Source organism: Stegodyphus dumicola, chromosome 5, assembly GCF_044657685.1.
Source record: "Stegodyphus dumicola isolate Sdum_Otavi_A_Nest chromosome 5, ASM4465768v1".
In the NCBI taxonomy this organism is placed as follows: Eukaryota; Metazoa; Arthropoda; class Arachnida; order Araneae; family Eresidae; genus Stegodyphus; species Stegodyphus dumicola.
The window spans coordinates 195164387-195179356 of NC_140772.1; the positions used below are offsets into that span (position 1 = coordinate 195164387).

Here is a 14970-nt window from a genome sequence, read left to right on the forward strand (position 1 = left end):
TTACTTCAACATAAATTATTTCAATAGATTCTATTTTAAACAATATATAAGGTATTTCTCCCGCCTTCTTACCGTCCCTTGGTGGTGTAGTGGTCTGCATGCTGGGAACGTATTCTAGAGGTCCATGGTTAGATTCCCGGCGAAGGCTTTGCTCATTTTTCATCTTTTCTGCTTTCAAAAAATACTTAATGTCTCTACAGTGGCGCCCGGACTAAAAAGGTGGTGGATGATGATTCTCCACACCCAGGATTTGGCGATTGGTTCCCTTAAAATTCCAAGTCGCCCTTTAAAAGGGGGAGTATATAAGGTATTTCATCCGCATTCTTAGTGTGCCTTCGTGGTGTAGTGGTCTGCACGCTGGGCGCGTATTCCAGAGGTCCGTGGTTCGGTTCCCGTCGAAGGCGTTGCTCATTTTTCATCTTTCCTGCTTTTAAACAATACCTATAGTAAGTATATTGTTTGTCTTTTCTTAAAAGCATCCTGAAGTTCTTTTTTGTATTGTAGCATAGGCTATTTTTTAAATTAACCATGATTCCCACGCACTAAATAGTATTGTTCAGTGCATAATCTTAACTGATACGTTCATATACAGACAATAGTGAAAAAAAAATTCTTTCGGTAACTGCCTCAAATAAGTACTATGCTTACAAATGTAAGTTCTTTCAAAATTACATCCGATAAAGAAATGATAGGCAGTGTAAACAGTAGCTGTAAGTTCGGTCAAAACTGAATGTCAAGCTTTCTGCAAACTATAGATCTTGTATTCCCCCTTTCGTTTTCCGCATACGAAGTACAAAGGTCAGTTTATTTATAGTATGCAAAGGGCGTTGGGAGATGTGGCAGTCCAGCAATCACATGATGCCTTAAAACAACTGATAAATTATGGCCATTTTCGTTTTAAAGAGAATGCTATATCTCATTTCCTTGATAGATATATAGGATGGGTCTAAGGGTTATTAGCTAACTTAAAGACAGTAAAAGAGACGTTAAAATTTAATAATGAATTAGTGCTCCTGATCATCGAAAAGTACATTATTTCAATACGGCAACCACACGAAGATTACCTACCTCACAGAAGGGATACTTTCGTGGAGGAGTTGGTCTTTGAAATAATCATAAGTTCCAACCTTTGTTTGTTGACTTGTACAAAATAAAAAAAAATACAGCAGCAGAATAAAAGGTTTTAAGCGCACAGCAATATAAAGTATACATATAATACAACATAGACAGAATTTTAAGACGCTAATAAATAAATGTAGATGGATTTTTTTGACATGATCCCCCGACAGTGGCTTATATGCAATTTTAAAGTGGTTACCCATAACGTGCCTTTATAGGCTTACTTTTGTTTGCTTAGACAAAAGTATGAAAAAGTTTTAACTTCAATATTTTTTTAGTACCTAGAAATGGATTCTGAGTTCAGGCAAATAAAAATTTCTTTATTTTTTCTGAAACAAGAATATTTTGGCTTTCTAAGGAAATAAAAATACTTCACGTTGTATGCATTTCATTTTCAAAATAAATATGTTAACGAAAAATTTAATTTTCCTCATTTTCATTGCAAGTACATATCTGCGCTCGAATATCCGGAATATCTAATCCGGACAGTCTAATAACCAATCTGGATATTTGAAAAATCCGGTTTTTGGGTTCCTTCTTTTCTTTTCTTTTTTTTTTTTTTTTTTTCCTGTAATGCACTTGAAGGATTTTCATTTTTATTTATCATATTTTATTTTGACAAAGACAACGCTTTCGACAACGTTTCTTAAGACAAAATTGTCTTGTACTGAGGTAAAGTTGGCTTACTTACTAAACATTGTCGATACAAATCATATTGTGATAATTTATTCAGCAGTTTTTAATCTGAATTTAGATTGTTAGACAGCTGCCCAGACGGGATAATGTTTAATGAATCTGACTGCCGTACCGAAATACCAGTGTTCGAATCCCGAAGAAGGCATATATTTTTGTAAATTATAGTGTCTTTGCGGCACGGGAGCACTCTAAATATCTGGCTAGCCAAGAATCCTCTCGTGTGTTTTGCTGGTATTGAAAGGTGTAGGAGACGTTTCAACCACCCTGCGGGGTGCTCTTCCTTAAAATTGGAGTGGAAGTGTAAATCCAACGTCCTTGAGGCTCTCAGAAACCATTCTTCCATGAAATATAGGCTGAACAACAGTGTATACAGAATATAATTACATAATTCGTACGTTAATTACAGCAGTATTACATAATTCATACTGCAGTTTCGTATTGTCATTAAAAAATCCAAAGTTTAGGAAAACTCGTAAAATTTTCAAATTTGAGCCGCCTTTTTTGCGTGTATACCATAATTTTTCTGTGTATGATAAAAAATTGCACATAATGGCATGAAATATGAATTTGAATAAATTTTTCTGAATTTGAATAACATTTGAATAACTCTCAAATGAAGTCCCAGATTTCAACGACATGGACGTCACGTGTTATGCAGTACCGCTTGCTTAATTGGAAGGTAACGTGTAATCCTTGTTTAATTCATTATTGCAGAGCAAACGAAGGTTCTCTAGGTACAAGAAGGAATGTCTTCTCAGAGGATCCCCTAAAGAAAAGTGTATAAAACTACAAAATATTTATGCAACCAACTCATTCGTTCGGAATATAACCCGTGAGGGGAATACCAGCGTTACCCGGCTCCTCAGAAGCGGCCGAACGGTAAGGTCGCAGTGTACTAGTTATAGTTTAATCCAGGTTCAAATCTTGGCAAAGAATTTCGCTGTATGGGAGTCTTCGTGGTTCTTCCCATGTGCAATATGAATGTAAGTCCATTATTTTAACAGTAGCCTCCAGGAAGGCCTCCCTCTCCTTAGTCTGATAGTCATCGAGTGTTTAGCCATGATTCAACTAATCCAATCTAGAGTTATCCACTCGGCCACTGATGGGCTATGCACGCTTCTGCATTTTAATTACTTTCAGAAAATATAGCTTAATCTTTCATTTTTCGCTCAGCTAAATCACCGCCCCATTTAACGTAGATACTTAAATTAGATAGACTTTTAGATAACCATTTAACTATCTACGTAAAATGGTTATCTAAAGGTATATATGCCAGTTCTGAGAATTTTTTCTGTAGCACGGGTCATAAGATTTTTGGACACGTTTTCCAGATTATAATGATGCATAGGAATAATATGACAATTTGTAAATAAAATTACTAACCTTTATACTATTAGTATACATGAATTAAATTCATTTCAAATGTAATGCAATATGTACTTCCATTACAGAATATTTAGTTATGGCAAATGTGTATTTTCAAAAAGTTTATATTCAAAGAGATTAAAAGAACGTAAAAATGCATTGTATATATTACATAACTATAAAACAAAATTCCTAGCTTCCGTATGTTCTTTAAATCTATTTAAATTGATTTTTCAAACATTTGTGAATTTAAATTAATAGAACTTAAATTTAAAAAAAAACTGTTTTTATGTATTAAAAAATAACTTCATTTTTCATCTCTCTCAAAACTCAGTTAGACCTGCACTTAAAAATATTAAATTTTTAGTGCTACGGTAACATCTAAACGATTAAATTTTAGCTTTAATTAGCATTTACATACATAAAATATTAATTACTTCTTAGTTATTTAAAAAATTATAGCACCCTACCTAAGTGAGGGCAAAAAGTTAAGTTGATTCGAGTTTTCTCAAGAACTGTTCGCTATAAATCTCTCAACTTCCTAATATATGCCTATTCGTTAACATCAGTTAGTGTACTTAACAGAAGATCACATAACAGGACCATCAAGAACAGTTCGTCCGATATTTTAACCCTCCTTCATTCCAACAGGTGTTCCCTTGTTTGCCTCGCTTACATAAGAATTAAGGTAAAGTCCAGTTCACTGCTCTTAATCAAAGTCCAGTTCACTGCTCTTGAAAATAATTGCTATTCTTAATATTGGTAAATATATTCTGATACTTAAATACCTCAGAGAAATAAATAATTCGAGCCATCGTGACGAAATTCTACTAGGGATAATACAATCTTATTTAAAATTATGAATAAAAAAAGGCTTACCGCTGAGATTCCAAATGGCCATCCGTAATGTAAAAGGCCAAGAGGCCTGGGCCCTGTTCACCCCATAGGCATCGATGAGGGCCACATAGACGACCCCACTACATCGTACCAATCCCTGTATTACAAAGGTCACCCAACAACAAGCGCCGGCAATCACCCAACTCCAGCCGCTGTCAGTTACTTTCGTTGCCATAGTGACAACTAACTCAGCTGTTTTGCGAGGAAGCTGGGGTGATATTTATCCACTAGAGGGCGCTCTTATTTTGTAAATAAACTCTTCCGAAATGTGTTCCGCTCACCGCATGGAAATTTCACCCTCCTTTGCCAAATATTTTTGTCGTTTTGCCACTTATTGTTACATTATTACAGAACCGTTCCTAGGCCATTGGCTGCCGGCGTACTTTCCTAAGACTGACACCATCAAATTTTTAGAAAAATGCTCAGTGATTAATAAAATGTTCATTTCATACTAAGTATTTACATATGACAAATTGTATAAAATGTACTTAGATATGACAAATACAATGAATTTAAAATATTTAGGCGTGGTATCGCGAGAGTCCGGCCGCCCGCGTACTTTTACGCTCTACATCCCCGCTAGGAACGCTTATTATTTGAGTGATATAGATAATCCATCATGAAACATATACATAAATATAAGCGCTTAAATAGATAATATTTACATTCAAACAAAAAATAAAATAATAAAAAAAAAAAAGATCAGGAAAAAAGATGTTAGAATTTAATTTTAACAATTACCAGCAGATGGCGCTAGTTTTAATAATAGTTTCTGATATTAGTTTTGGGAAATTTGTGCTTTCTTAGCGAAAACCCCGGCCGGTCAGAGGGTTAAACCTATTTGTCCAAAATACCATAGCACACAGAGGGATAAATATGCTTTAATTCAGTTTACACTGCAACACGAACCGCGCATTACGGATAATTTCATTTCTTTCATAGCTTCCATAGAAAGTGCCTTAACGCCTTCTAACATTTAAATTCAGTTATTGAAAGTTTCACACACGAGACATAACTTTTCCGCGAATTTTTCAAATAGAATATCTGAAACTAATTCTAATGTTTTCTTAGCATTGCGGGAATTTGTTGTTGGAACAAAGTCTAAATTAAATCTTCCGCATAATTGTCAACGCTGAAGCTTAAATGTTTGAGATTTCTTTCATCTGCAGTTGCAGAATTTGTCTTGCAGCATTTCCATGTAAGCGAAATTTATAAGGTGTGATACGAAGGCTATGCAACTTATCTCATCATTAGCTTATTTTTAATAAAGTATGCTAGCACGTAATATTGATGCTGGATACTTTCTCAACAGAAATTTTCAGAACATGATTGTGTTTCCGTTTGAAATAATTATTTTACCGTTTATTTAGTTATCACTGTTAATTTTAATTGTGAAAAGTTTTAGAAAAGGATGTATACAATAAGTTTGGAATAAAATAAGTGTATACTTATTTGAACCTGCGTATCTTTTGTGATTAGCACTGGAATTCCAAGCTAACAATGAAAAACACATTTGAATCACATTGTTAATTTATTTGGGCTTGTGTGATTATGGCCTCTAGGGCTATCTGCCTAAGGGAAGGGATGCCTTACACTTGGGGAAAACCATGAAAACGCCCATGCAGCCAGTCAGATCTCGGACCGAACTACCAGTGTTCAGCGACTTTACCACTCGGCCGCTGGTGGGCTATTAATTTATTTATTGCTGGAAAAAAACATTAGCAAGTATGACACACTTTTAAAAATTTTCAAGTTGGATATGTTAAATAATTCAGAATAATATTAATAAACGTGGTGCGTCGCTTAGGACCCTTTTTAATGGTTCTGTTCTAGCTGCCTAAGCGGCCAGTATTAATTCTGGCATGTATTCGATATGACAAGTTACGTTAACAAGACTTAAAAAAATAAAAATAAAAAAAAAAATTACGCAATTTTAAAGCTATTTTTAGGAAGACTTCTATTCTAAGCAGTTTTCAAAATTTAACTCTAGTTGCTCAAAGCAGAAATGTGCGTTCATAAATAATATGTGCAATTATTTCATTAATCTTTTTTAAATATGCAGTTCTCTAATTTCGTACAAGACGTAGGATAAATTGAAATAATAATAATAAAAAAAGATAAAAACCTGAAAGGTTTCAGATTTTAAATTACTTCCAAAGATTTTTTTTTTTTTTTTTTTTAACATTTTGTCTGTTACCTTTATTTATTAAGTATCACGTTCTTTGCACTTAAACCATAAAATTCAATTCAAGAGTAAGATCGCAAAATAGTTTTAAATTGAGCGTATCTTTTGAATTTCCGATACGCAATCTCACACACTGGAAATAAAAATGTTTTTTTCTGTACAACGTTGCTCGCTTTGAAATTCTCGAGTTTGTTAAAGAAAAATTCGTTAAAAATTTACAAAATATGAAATCGATGATAAAACAAATTTCAAATTTGGTCTTCCACATGCCCATATTCGCAGTAGGATTACGTCATTCAAAATTCGATGGCTCTATGTGCCGTTGTTTTATCACGATGCGAGAAATATACATACATGTATGCAGATTTTTCATTGTTTAATTTCTTCAAATATATTGCAGGACTCTAACATTTGGTGGCAACAGTTTGAAAAGTGAAACGGAGGTTTATAGTAAACCACCGCAAAACGAAAACAATAGTTCTTCAGGGACAAAGCCCCTTTGAACTAAAAAGAATTCTGCTTCAGGTTTCAGAATCTTAAGATCTGAAAGATTTCAGATTTTAACGGTCGCCCAAAAGGTTTGTTAGGTATATTACGCCCTTCATGTGTTAGCAGTCTACTGTTACACTTACATCTACTACCCGATTTTTTTCCTTGTCTTTTTTATAATTAAGCATTGTTTTCTTTGCACTTATGCCACATGCAATTCAACAGCGAAATTACAAAATAGCATAGCAGTATACGTTTAGAATTGAAGCGTTAAGCGTTGAAATACACTTTTCTATATTTCTTCCCTCCCCTAGTCTTCTCTCAGTTTATGATATAAATGTTCAATTTCTTTACTAAGATGACTTTACAATTTCTTTAAAAAACTTTTTATTATTAAAATTTTGTGTGCTTATCGTATTTATTAAATATCACATTCTTGGCACTTACGTCATATCAAATGTGGTTCAACATCAAATTCACAAAATATTTAAAAACCTCATATTTTTAGAATTTTCGACAGACAGTCTCGCACGCTGGAGATAAAAATGTTTTATTCCGTATAGTATTGCCGCTGTTCGCTAGTTTGTTAGTCAAAAATCCATTACAATTTTCCAAAATATGAAATAGATAAGAAAGCAAATTATAAATTCCGGGGTTCCAGGTACCCATTTTCAGTTGGAAGACTGCGTTATTCAGAATTTGATGGCTGTAGGTACCGACGTTTTTTCACAGTACGAGAAACATGCATACATTCAGGCAGATTCTCCTTTCATTTAATTTCTTTAAATATAATATAGGGCGATAATAACAATTGTGCAATACGAAAGTATATACGAAACTCATAAATTTTATATTATATTCCTGGTGGAGAAAAACTTAAAAAATAGAAGGAGACTTTAGAATGAGAAAGCGGTTTAAAAAATTGCGACAGGCGGTCGTAACCTTAACCATTAAATGGATGAAGGTGAACTACCGAATTTGACTACTTTCCTTTTAAGCAAGTTGTTAGATATCTGTTAAATGGGTCGTCTTGTTACTACATTTTAATCTTTTAACTATTTTATTTTTACTATCTAACAGTGACTAGTTATTTAACCCTATGATAACCATGCATGCTCTTACAAATTCTCATTTATAAAACTGTGGTTCTTTACAGAATTATATTTAATATCATCGTCGAGTAGTGAATTGAATAGATATTTATTTTAAACTACCAAATATAGATTTCTATTAATCTAGCTGGAAATAGAAAATATATTTAAAAAGAATAGAACTAAAAATATGACAGAATATTAATCCAACGTTTTACTGTTAGCTTGTCGTTTTGAGTTTGAAATATTTACAAATATTTTTGCTTCTATGGTTATAGCTCCAGTTTCTACATTGTTAAATTGGAAGACGCGGACCTCTTGGTGGCCTCTACTGTCATTGACCTCACCCGTCATACCTAAAGCAACTTGATTTCATTCTCGGGGGCCCCTAGAAAGGCAATTTCTACCTGAAGGAGATGTGTGACATAACACGAACCGTACATTAAAGCGGTTTAACGTGGTGAGTCAACGCGCATTCATTCCCATCGCCTCATCGGAGCGGGCGGGATGTCCTTTGGGGCAAATCCCGTTTTTGTTATGTAAAAACTAAAAATGGGTAATGAGATAGAATTAATATAAAGTATGCAAAAAAACTAAAGTTTGAAGTCATGTCATGCATTAAGAGTAATACTTTAAGTTATTTATTTTTGACTTTCAGTCAATGTGTTTCTTAAACAAATATTCAAATTTATATATACTGAAAACTCTAAATACGAGGGAAGGAAATAACCACGAGTAAAATGTATGAGAACCATAAAAAATAAATAATACTTTCCAATCCGTTTCCTTCACACTAAATAGCGGCTGAGCGGTAAAGTTGCTGTAGTTCGGTCCGAGGTTCGAATCCCGCGAACAGGCTGGCTGCATGGGTGTTTTCGTGGTTTTCCCCATGTGTAACGTGTATACGAGCCAGTTTCCCTTAGAAAGTCCTCCACGATGGCATCCCTCCCCTTAGGCAGATAGCCCTAGTGTGCTTTGCCATAATTAAATACACCACACACCACCTTCACACTAAAATAATAAATTAAATGTTTAAAACATAGATGAGTAAAAGCCAGTTAAAGACTTGCTTTTAATTTTTCTGAAACAATATAATTTAACAGCACAGAACAACATGTAAGTTAACACAGATCTTTATTTATGTATTACATAAATAATATAATGTTACGAAATGCCCGATTGTGGTAAGATAGCTTCCCCGCAAAGTGGGTTTAGGGTTGCCAAAAAGTGGCAAGGAAAGGCGTTGCCAGATTTGGCACGAAATCGCATATTTGGCGACAAAATAAGCGATATGCCATAGACAGAGAGAACATTCTGGAACGCTTTCTTACCAGTTTTCCCGAGAATGTTCTCGAAGGCAGGTCAGAAGCTATATATACCCTGCGTATATGCAGTGTAGCAGTGTATTGAATGCATGTTGAGTTCAGTAGTAGTGCTTGAGTTCAGAGGTTAGTTCGAGAGCTATCGACCGAGCCGGGAGCTGTACTTCAGTGCTTTGCCATAAAGCTGTCCTCACCGTTAGAAGCCTGAAAGACTGAAGGCTGTGTATCTGACTGTTTCAGCGCGTTTGCCGTAGTTTTTCGACGACTGTAACGCGTCTTTGGAACTGTCGGGTGTAAGATTACGGCGAATAAATTGTGTTTTGATGCTTCATCAAGGGTTGTCATCAGTCATTTCAAATCCACGAACCCGCAGAACGCAACAATTATAGACATCTTCGAACAGTTTTTTTGTATTCTAAGTATTTCAGATGCACACTTTTGGCAGTGATAGTACAAGGTCTATTAAATACTTCGCTGTACAAGTAAACTGCACCATGTACCGCTACCGCCCCACTGGCATAGTGGAAGAATAGCGAACTGCCATTTCCATTTAAATCCCATAGAAGGCATACTTGTAGTTAGTTGTCTTTTCCCTTCTATAGGTGTTTCCTCTGCGCAGTGTAGTCCAACCTTCTGCGGTACGTTTTAGACAATGTTTTCTCGGTGATGAAACTACCAATGGATTCGGCACTTCCTGACCAGTCCTTACCCGGCTATTCAATTAAAAAAAGGCCATGTAAATAAATTTTGTTGAGTGTATTCATCACTTTGATACTCCAAAACAAACAAACAAACAAACAAAAAATAGCCTATTACTTTAAAACAGGAGTTTCAAAGTCATTTCTTCCCCCATCTACAATCGTCATCACCGCACAGATGGGGACTAAGGGATTAAAAACAAACAGGTGAGTTTGGCAGTTTTCAACTGTCATTCGAATCAGACATTACCTACAAGGCAAGCCAAAAAGGCACGCTTTATAGAGTTAAATCATTTCTGAAAAAATATTAAAAAATTAGCAATATATTTATTCAAGCAATAATTATAATTAATTGCTAGATATTTATGATATTATATTTAGATAAGTAATAATAAACAAGTATACGTGATAAACTCTAAACAATTCATATTTACATCTGCTTCTACTTCAGAACTGGGCATCTCAGAGATAAATAATGAAATCAAGCAAAATATTTCAGCCTATACTAAGCTAAAATAAACGTTCTGAAAAATATCTGAACACCGAAGAAAAATTTAATTTCTAAAGAACTGTTTTCTTTAATTTTTGTCTTTCTGAGTTTTTTATGTGTACCAAAGCGATAGAGACCTTGCAGAATAAAAAATTGCATATTTTTGATCATTTATGCATGTCATAATCAGACTGTTGGGCTAACGACTGCGCGCGAGGCTGAAGATAAGTCACAACCTTGAGATTTAATTTTTATTCTTAAAAATGGAAAATCTTATTGATGGGATACTTCTCAATCCCAAGGACTCACTTCCAACACAAAACAGCATTTCTTTCACCGCAGAATCACCCATCCCGAACGCCTTTGAGAACTGTAAATTCTCTGAACTGCAATCCGATAGAAAAGAAAAATCATTCTGTTACGTTGGAGAAGTAATTACCACTAATATCACCTTTCCAATTTTTTTGGAAGCTACTTCCTTGAAAAGAAATGAAAAGAAATTCTTGCAATACGTGTTGAAATCTTTAATAGATTTCGGACAAATTTATAGATAGAAATGAAGCACCAATTACATTTAAATTTCCGTAATTCTTTCCTCTGAGGGGTCCCTTCATGTACCTTGTATACGTCATGTGCATTATTTATGATAACAAAGCTTGTGGTCGTGTAACACAAAGTTATCAGTTATTTCTGATTCAAAACGAAAACATTAATCGTAAAAAAGAGGATCATTTAACAGAAGAAAAGCCTTTGGGTGTATTACTTACAGCACTTAGCGTACACTGCAATCCAAATCAATAATTTTCTTTTTATCTGTTGCTTTATGTCTATAGAAAATGCAACAGGCGACAGAAAATGGGAAAACATAATGAATGAAAACGATATATTGTCAACGATGACTGTGATGGCTATTATTCTTTCTCAGCAGTTACGTACTTTTCATAAATACCAACAGTCAGAGCCGTGATGATTGATTCATTGACTGGGCTATGCAAAAGCACTCGAAGTCTTTATTTGCCTAAGAGAAGGATTGCCGTCATGGAAAACTTACTAAGCGAAACTTGCTCATGCTGACGTTCCATGCGAGGAAACCACAAAAACTGTCACTAAGCTAGCCTGGACCCAGTTACCTTAACCGAAGTTAGAACTCGGATGCTCAGCGCTCTATCCGTTAGGCTGCTGGTGGGCTGAAAGTGTGGTGAGATGCTTGACTCTTGGGGAAAATCATAAGGGGAGCAAAATTAAATTGGAAGCGTCATATATGTAACTGTAAACGCTGTACAGAATCATAGCTGGTCATGTAGAGTAAATAATGTTTTGAAGTCAGCAACGATAACCACTATACCGGTTGGGCGGCCTTTTTATAACATAAATGTATGTATAATTCTTCAAAAAATATGTTTGAGTGTAGTTTTTAACGCAGCACAAAATGTTTGTATAGCTAGCCAAAAGATAAAATGTAATTTTTTTTTGGCTTTTTATATATTATTATGTTAATAATGCTTCATTTTAAATGTTAACCATAAGTAATGTCTCTTTAATATCGCCACTACATAAAGGCGCTCGCTAGACATTTTGCACGACGGCGTCGATTAGGCTTGGCGCGGACCTGCGTACAAGCTCTGACAGTCAGATCCGAACAAGCCCACGAAATTCATCCTGGCTAAGACAGCAAAGCTGGCAAGACCCTTGAGCACCACAACAGGTGACAGTACGACTTCGCTGACTTCTGCCCACAGTTTTGATGGAAAGCACGTCGGGGAAGACGGGTTCCAGAGTCTCCCACTAGTCTCTCGAGAGGACTTGAGGCTCGTCATATATTTAGAGTGCTCCCATGCCGCAAAGACGCTATACATTTACAAATAACCATACCTTCTCCGAGAATAGAACTCGGGGCCTTTGGAACCGCGGTAAGCTACCTAACCACTACACCGTCTGTGCGGCCATGAAGAAGCGCGAAGAGGTTTTGTGAATGAAAAAAAATTAGATGCTTTTATTGAACTTGTGTTCATATCATCAAAACTTTCCACGGCAAATTTTATACTAAAATCGTAGTAAATGATCTATATACGTAAATGATATATATCGTGTAATTGATCTATATACTAGAAATAAGTTGCTTCTAGCCACCTCAATTTATAATGTCATGATCAATTTTTACGTACAAATAACAATGTACTGCTAGACAATAATTTAATTTCTGAAAATCAATTAACACAAAAACATACGTAACAGCACATAATGAATCGTCAAAATTGAGCTGTTAAAGTTTCCGCACAACTTTACAACAGTACTTAAATGTAAGCTTTGTAAACAATTTTATAATTCTTAATTAATTCTGATAGTAAACAGATTATGTTTACAAAAATGATTTGTAACGTGGGAACTTCCCGCCTGTTTCTAATGCAATACATAATGTTCTGGAAACATGTTGCCTGTACCCACTACAATAGATCACATCTTCAAAATATGCACCTGCACAGTTATGTATTTCGCAATGTATAACATGTAATTTAATCCCTTTTACTTGAGATAATTTAACGCTGAAAGGAAAGAGTACCGTTGATGTCGCCTCCAGTGGCAATACTTATAGTGCTCACTGGAGTCACATTTTCCATCACGACTCGAGGAATGATGCCAGAATGTTGTTAGTTTTATAGTTAGTGAGTGGGGCTAATACCTGCGTACTTAGCGTAAATATTAGGTGGCCCTCTCACTTTTACATAACATAACATACTAAAATCGTATAAAGATTTCAAGTTTTAGGGATATATCTATCTTCGATGACAATATAATGGTAATCCAATATATTGTCACTTTTCCTTCTATGCATTTTCGAGTTTGAGTTTAAAACTGTTGAACCAATGCTTTTCGATATGAACATTTGCGCTCAACGTTCGTCAAAGAATTTCTAAGAAAATAAGGCGATAAATTAGCACAACAAAAGGCTTCAGATATCAGGTATGAACGATATGTTCCTAGAAAGCAAATGAAAGAAAGAATGGAATGTTACTACATAAGACACAGTTATTTTCACTATGTGAAGCTATATGAAGCTTTTATTAAAAGAATAATAATACATTTAACGTTTTATTGTACATTTACAGTGCACTGACTTTCTGTCTCTCTAGTACGGAGTCCTTTCGCTTAGCTTATCCTCAAGAACAATAAAGACTAAATAAAAATACATTTTTGCTGTGCGACCTTATGTTGAATTTCATATAAAACTGAAAGAACAATAAAAGTGAAGCTCTTTTATTAAAGCATTGCGTAAGCAATGGGACAAGCAATCCGTATCGCTCATATATATTTTTATACATACATACTGAGATATAGAAAGGAAATAAGCTAATATTAAGTTTAAAAATAAACAAAACTCAACAACAAATAAGCGTTTTTTTTTTTAATCTGCATAAATGTATGTCTATTTCTCGCATTGTGATAAAACAACGGTATACAGAGCCATCGAATTTTGAATGACGTAATCCTCCTATGAATATGGGCATAGGTAAATAATGGAGAGGGAAGTCAATTCGGTATTACATGTATTTTTTAGTATTTTTTATATATTGTTACAAAATGTCACAGTTAATAGACTTGACACACAAATGTATTACTAATTGATGGCAGCCAGTTATTTTTTTATCCTGTATTGAAGGAATCTGATGAATTTCAGTGTTTTTTCCTCGAACTAACAAAATAGAAAAGTCAAGTGATATAGGAATTTTTTATGAAAGAAAAACCTCTTTTTACAGTATGATTCTTATTTTCTTTTTTCTCTTCAGATTTCCAGATCGAACTAGCAAATTTACGAAGAAACTATCATCTTTTTTTAATTGCTTGTACAATAAAAGAGAGTTTTCTTCATGGGCCCTCTTTGCTGTCATTTTGGCGAATGAAGCACTTTTCTAGAAGCCAGAGTGAAGATGCAGTCACTGATATGATTCCCAACACGAAGAACATATTGCTGTACGATCCAAGAGTATCGCGAAAGTAACCTTTAAGAAAAATAAAAATTTAAGTTATGGTACATATCCAATCAAAATACAAATTAATAAAAATTTTATTTACATATAATGTTTAACTTAATTAAAAATGTTACTTATAGTTCAGCAAGAAATATAAACATAAATGTTAATCATGTGCAAATTCATTCATTTAACATAGGATTGATTCTTAACCTCTTTCGAATTTCATAACCCCACAATAATTTTCAATAAATTAAAAAATTATTTTCTGTTACTTCTTCTTTGAACTTATTTTATTCACTAATAATAATTTTATTCACTAATTAACTAAACTAAACTTCTGGAGGAGGTAGAGCACAGCATAAAGATTAAGAATTACATAGGAACCCATGCCCAGAAATGTCACTGTAGGCCGCCATGGGGGGGGGGCTGTACGGAAGGAGTGCTAGTGGAAAGTGAGGATTGCCTCATTCGAGCGGTAGACACCGTACGAAGAGCATGGAACGCTATACGAACGTAGAGCTTGCAGACATGCACTTAGTGTACGGCACAGCTGAGGGGAATGGACGAGACGCTGCACGCATTTATCGGAAATGTTTCCCTGACAAGCATCAACCACACCACAGTTTGTTTGCATGTCTGCATCAGAA

At 34.7% G+C, this 14970-nt stretch overlaps 1 protein-coding gene across 1 annotated transcript in view; it reads right to left on the reverse strand.

The window, feature by feature from the left end:
• The window catches only part of LOC118197063 (uncharacterized), a 153888-nt gene that overhangs the window by 91663 nt on the left and 47255 nt on the right, over window positions 1-14970 (reverse strand). The window contains exons 5-6 of the mRNA XM_085817858.1: window positions 14219-14350; window positions 4060-4269 (exon numbers count right to left, since the gene is read on the reverse strand). Of these exons, the coding sequence (XP_085673984.1) occupies window positions 4060-4269; window positions 14219-14350 (342 nt within the window). The remainder of the gene's footprint in view (window positions 1-4059; window positions 4270-14218; window positions 14351-14970) is intronic.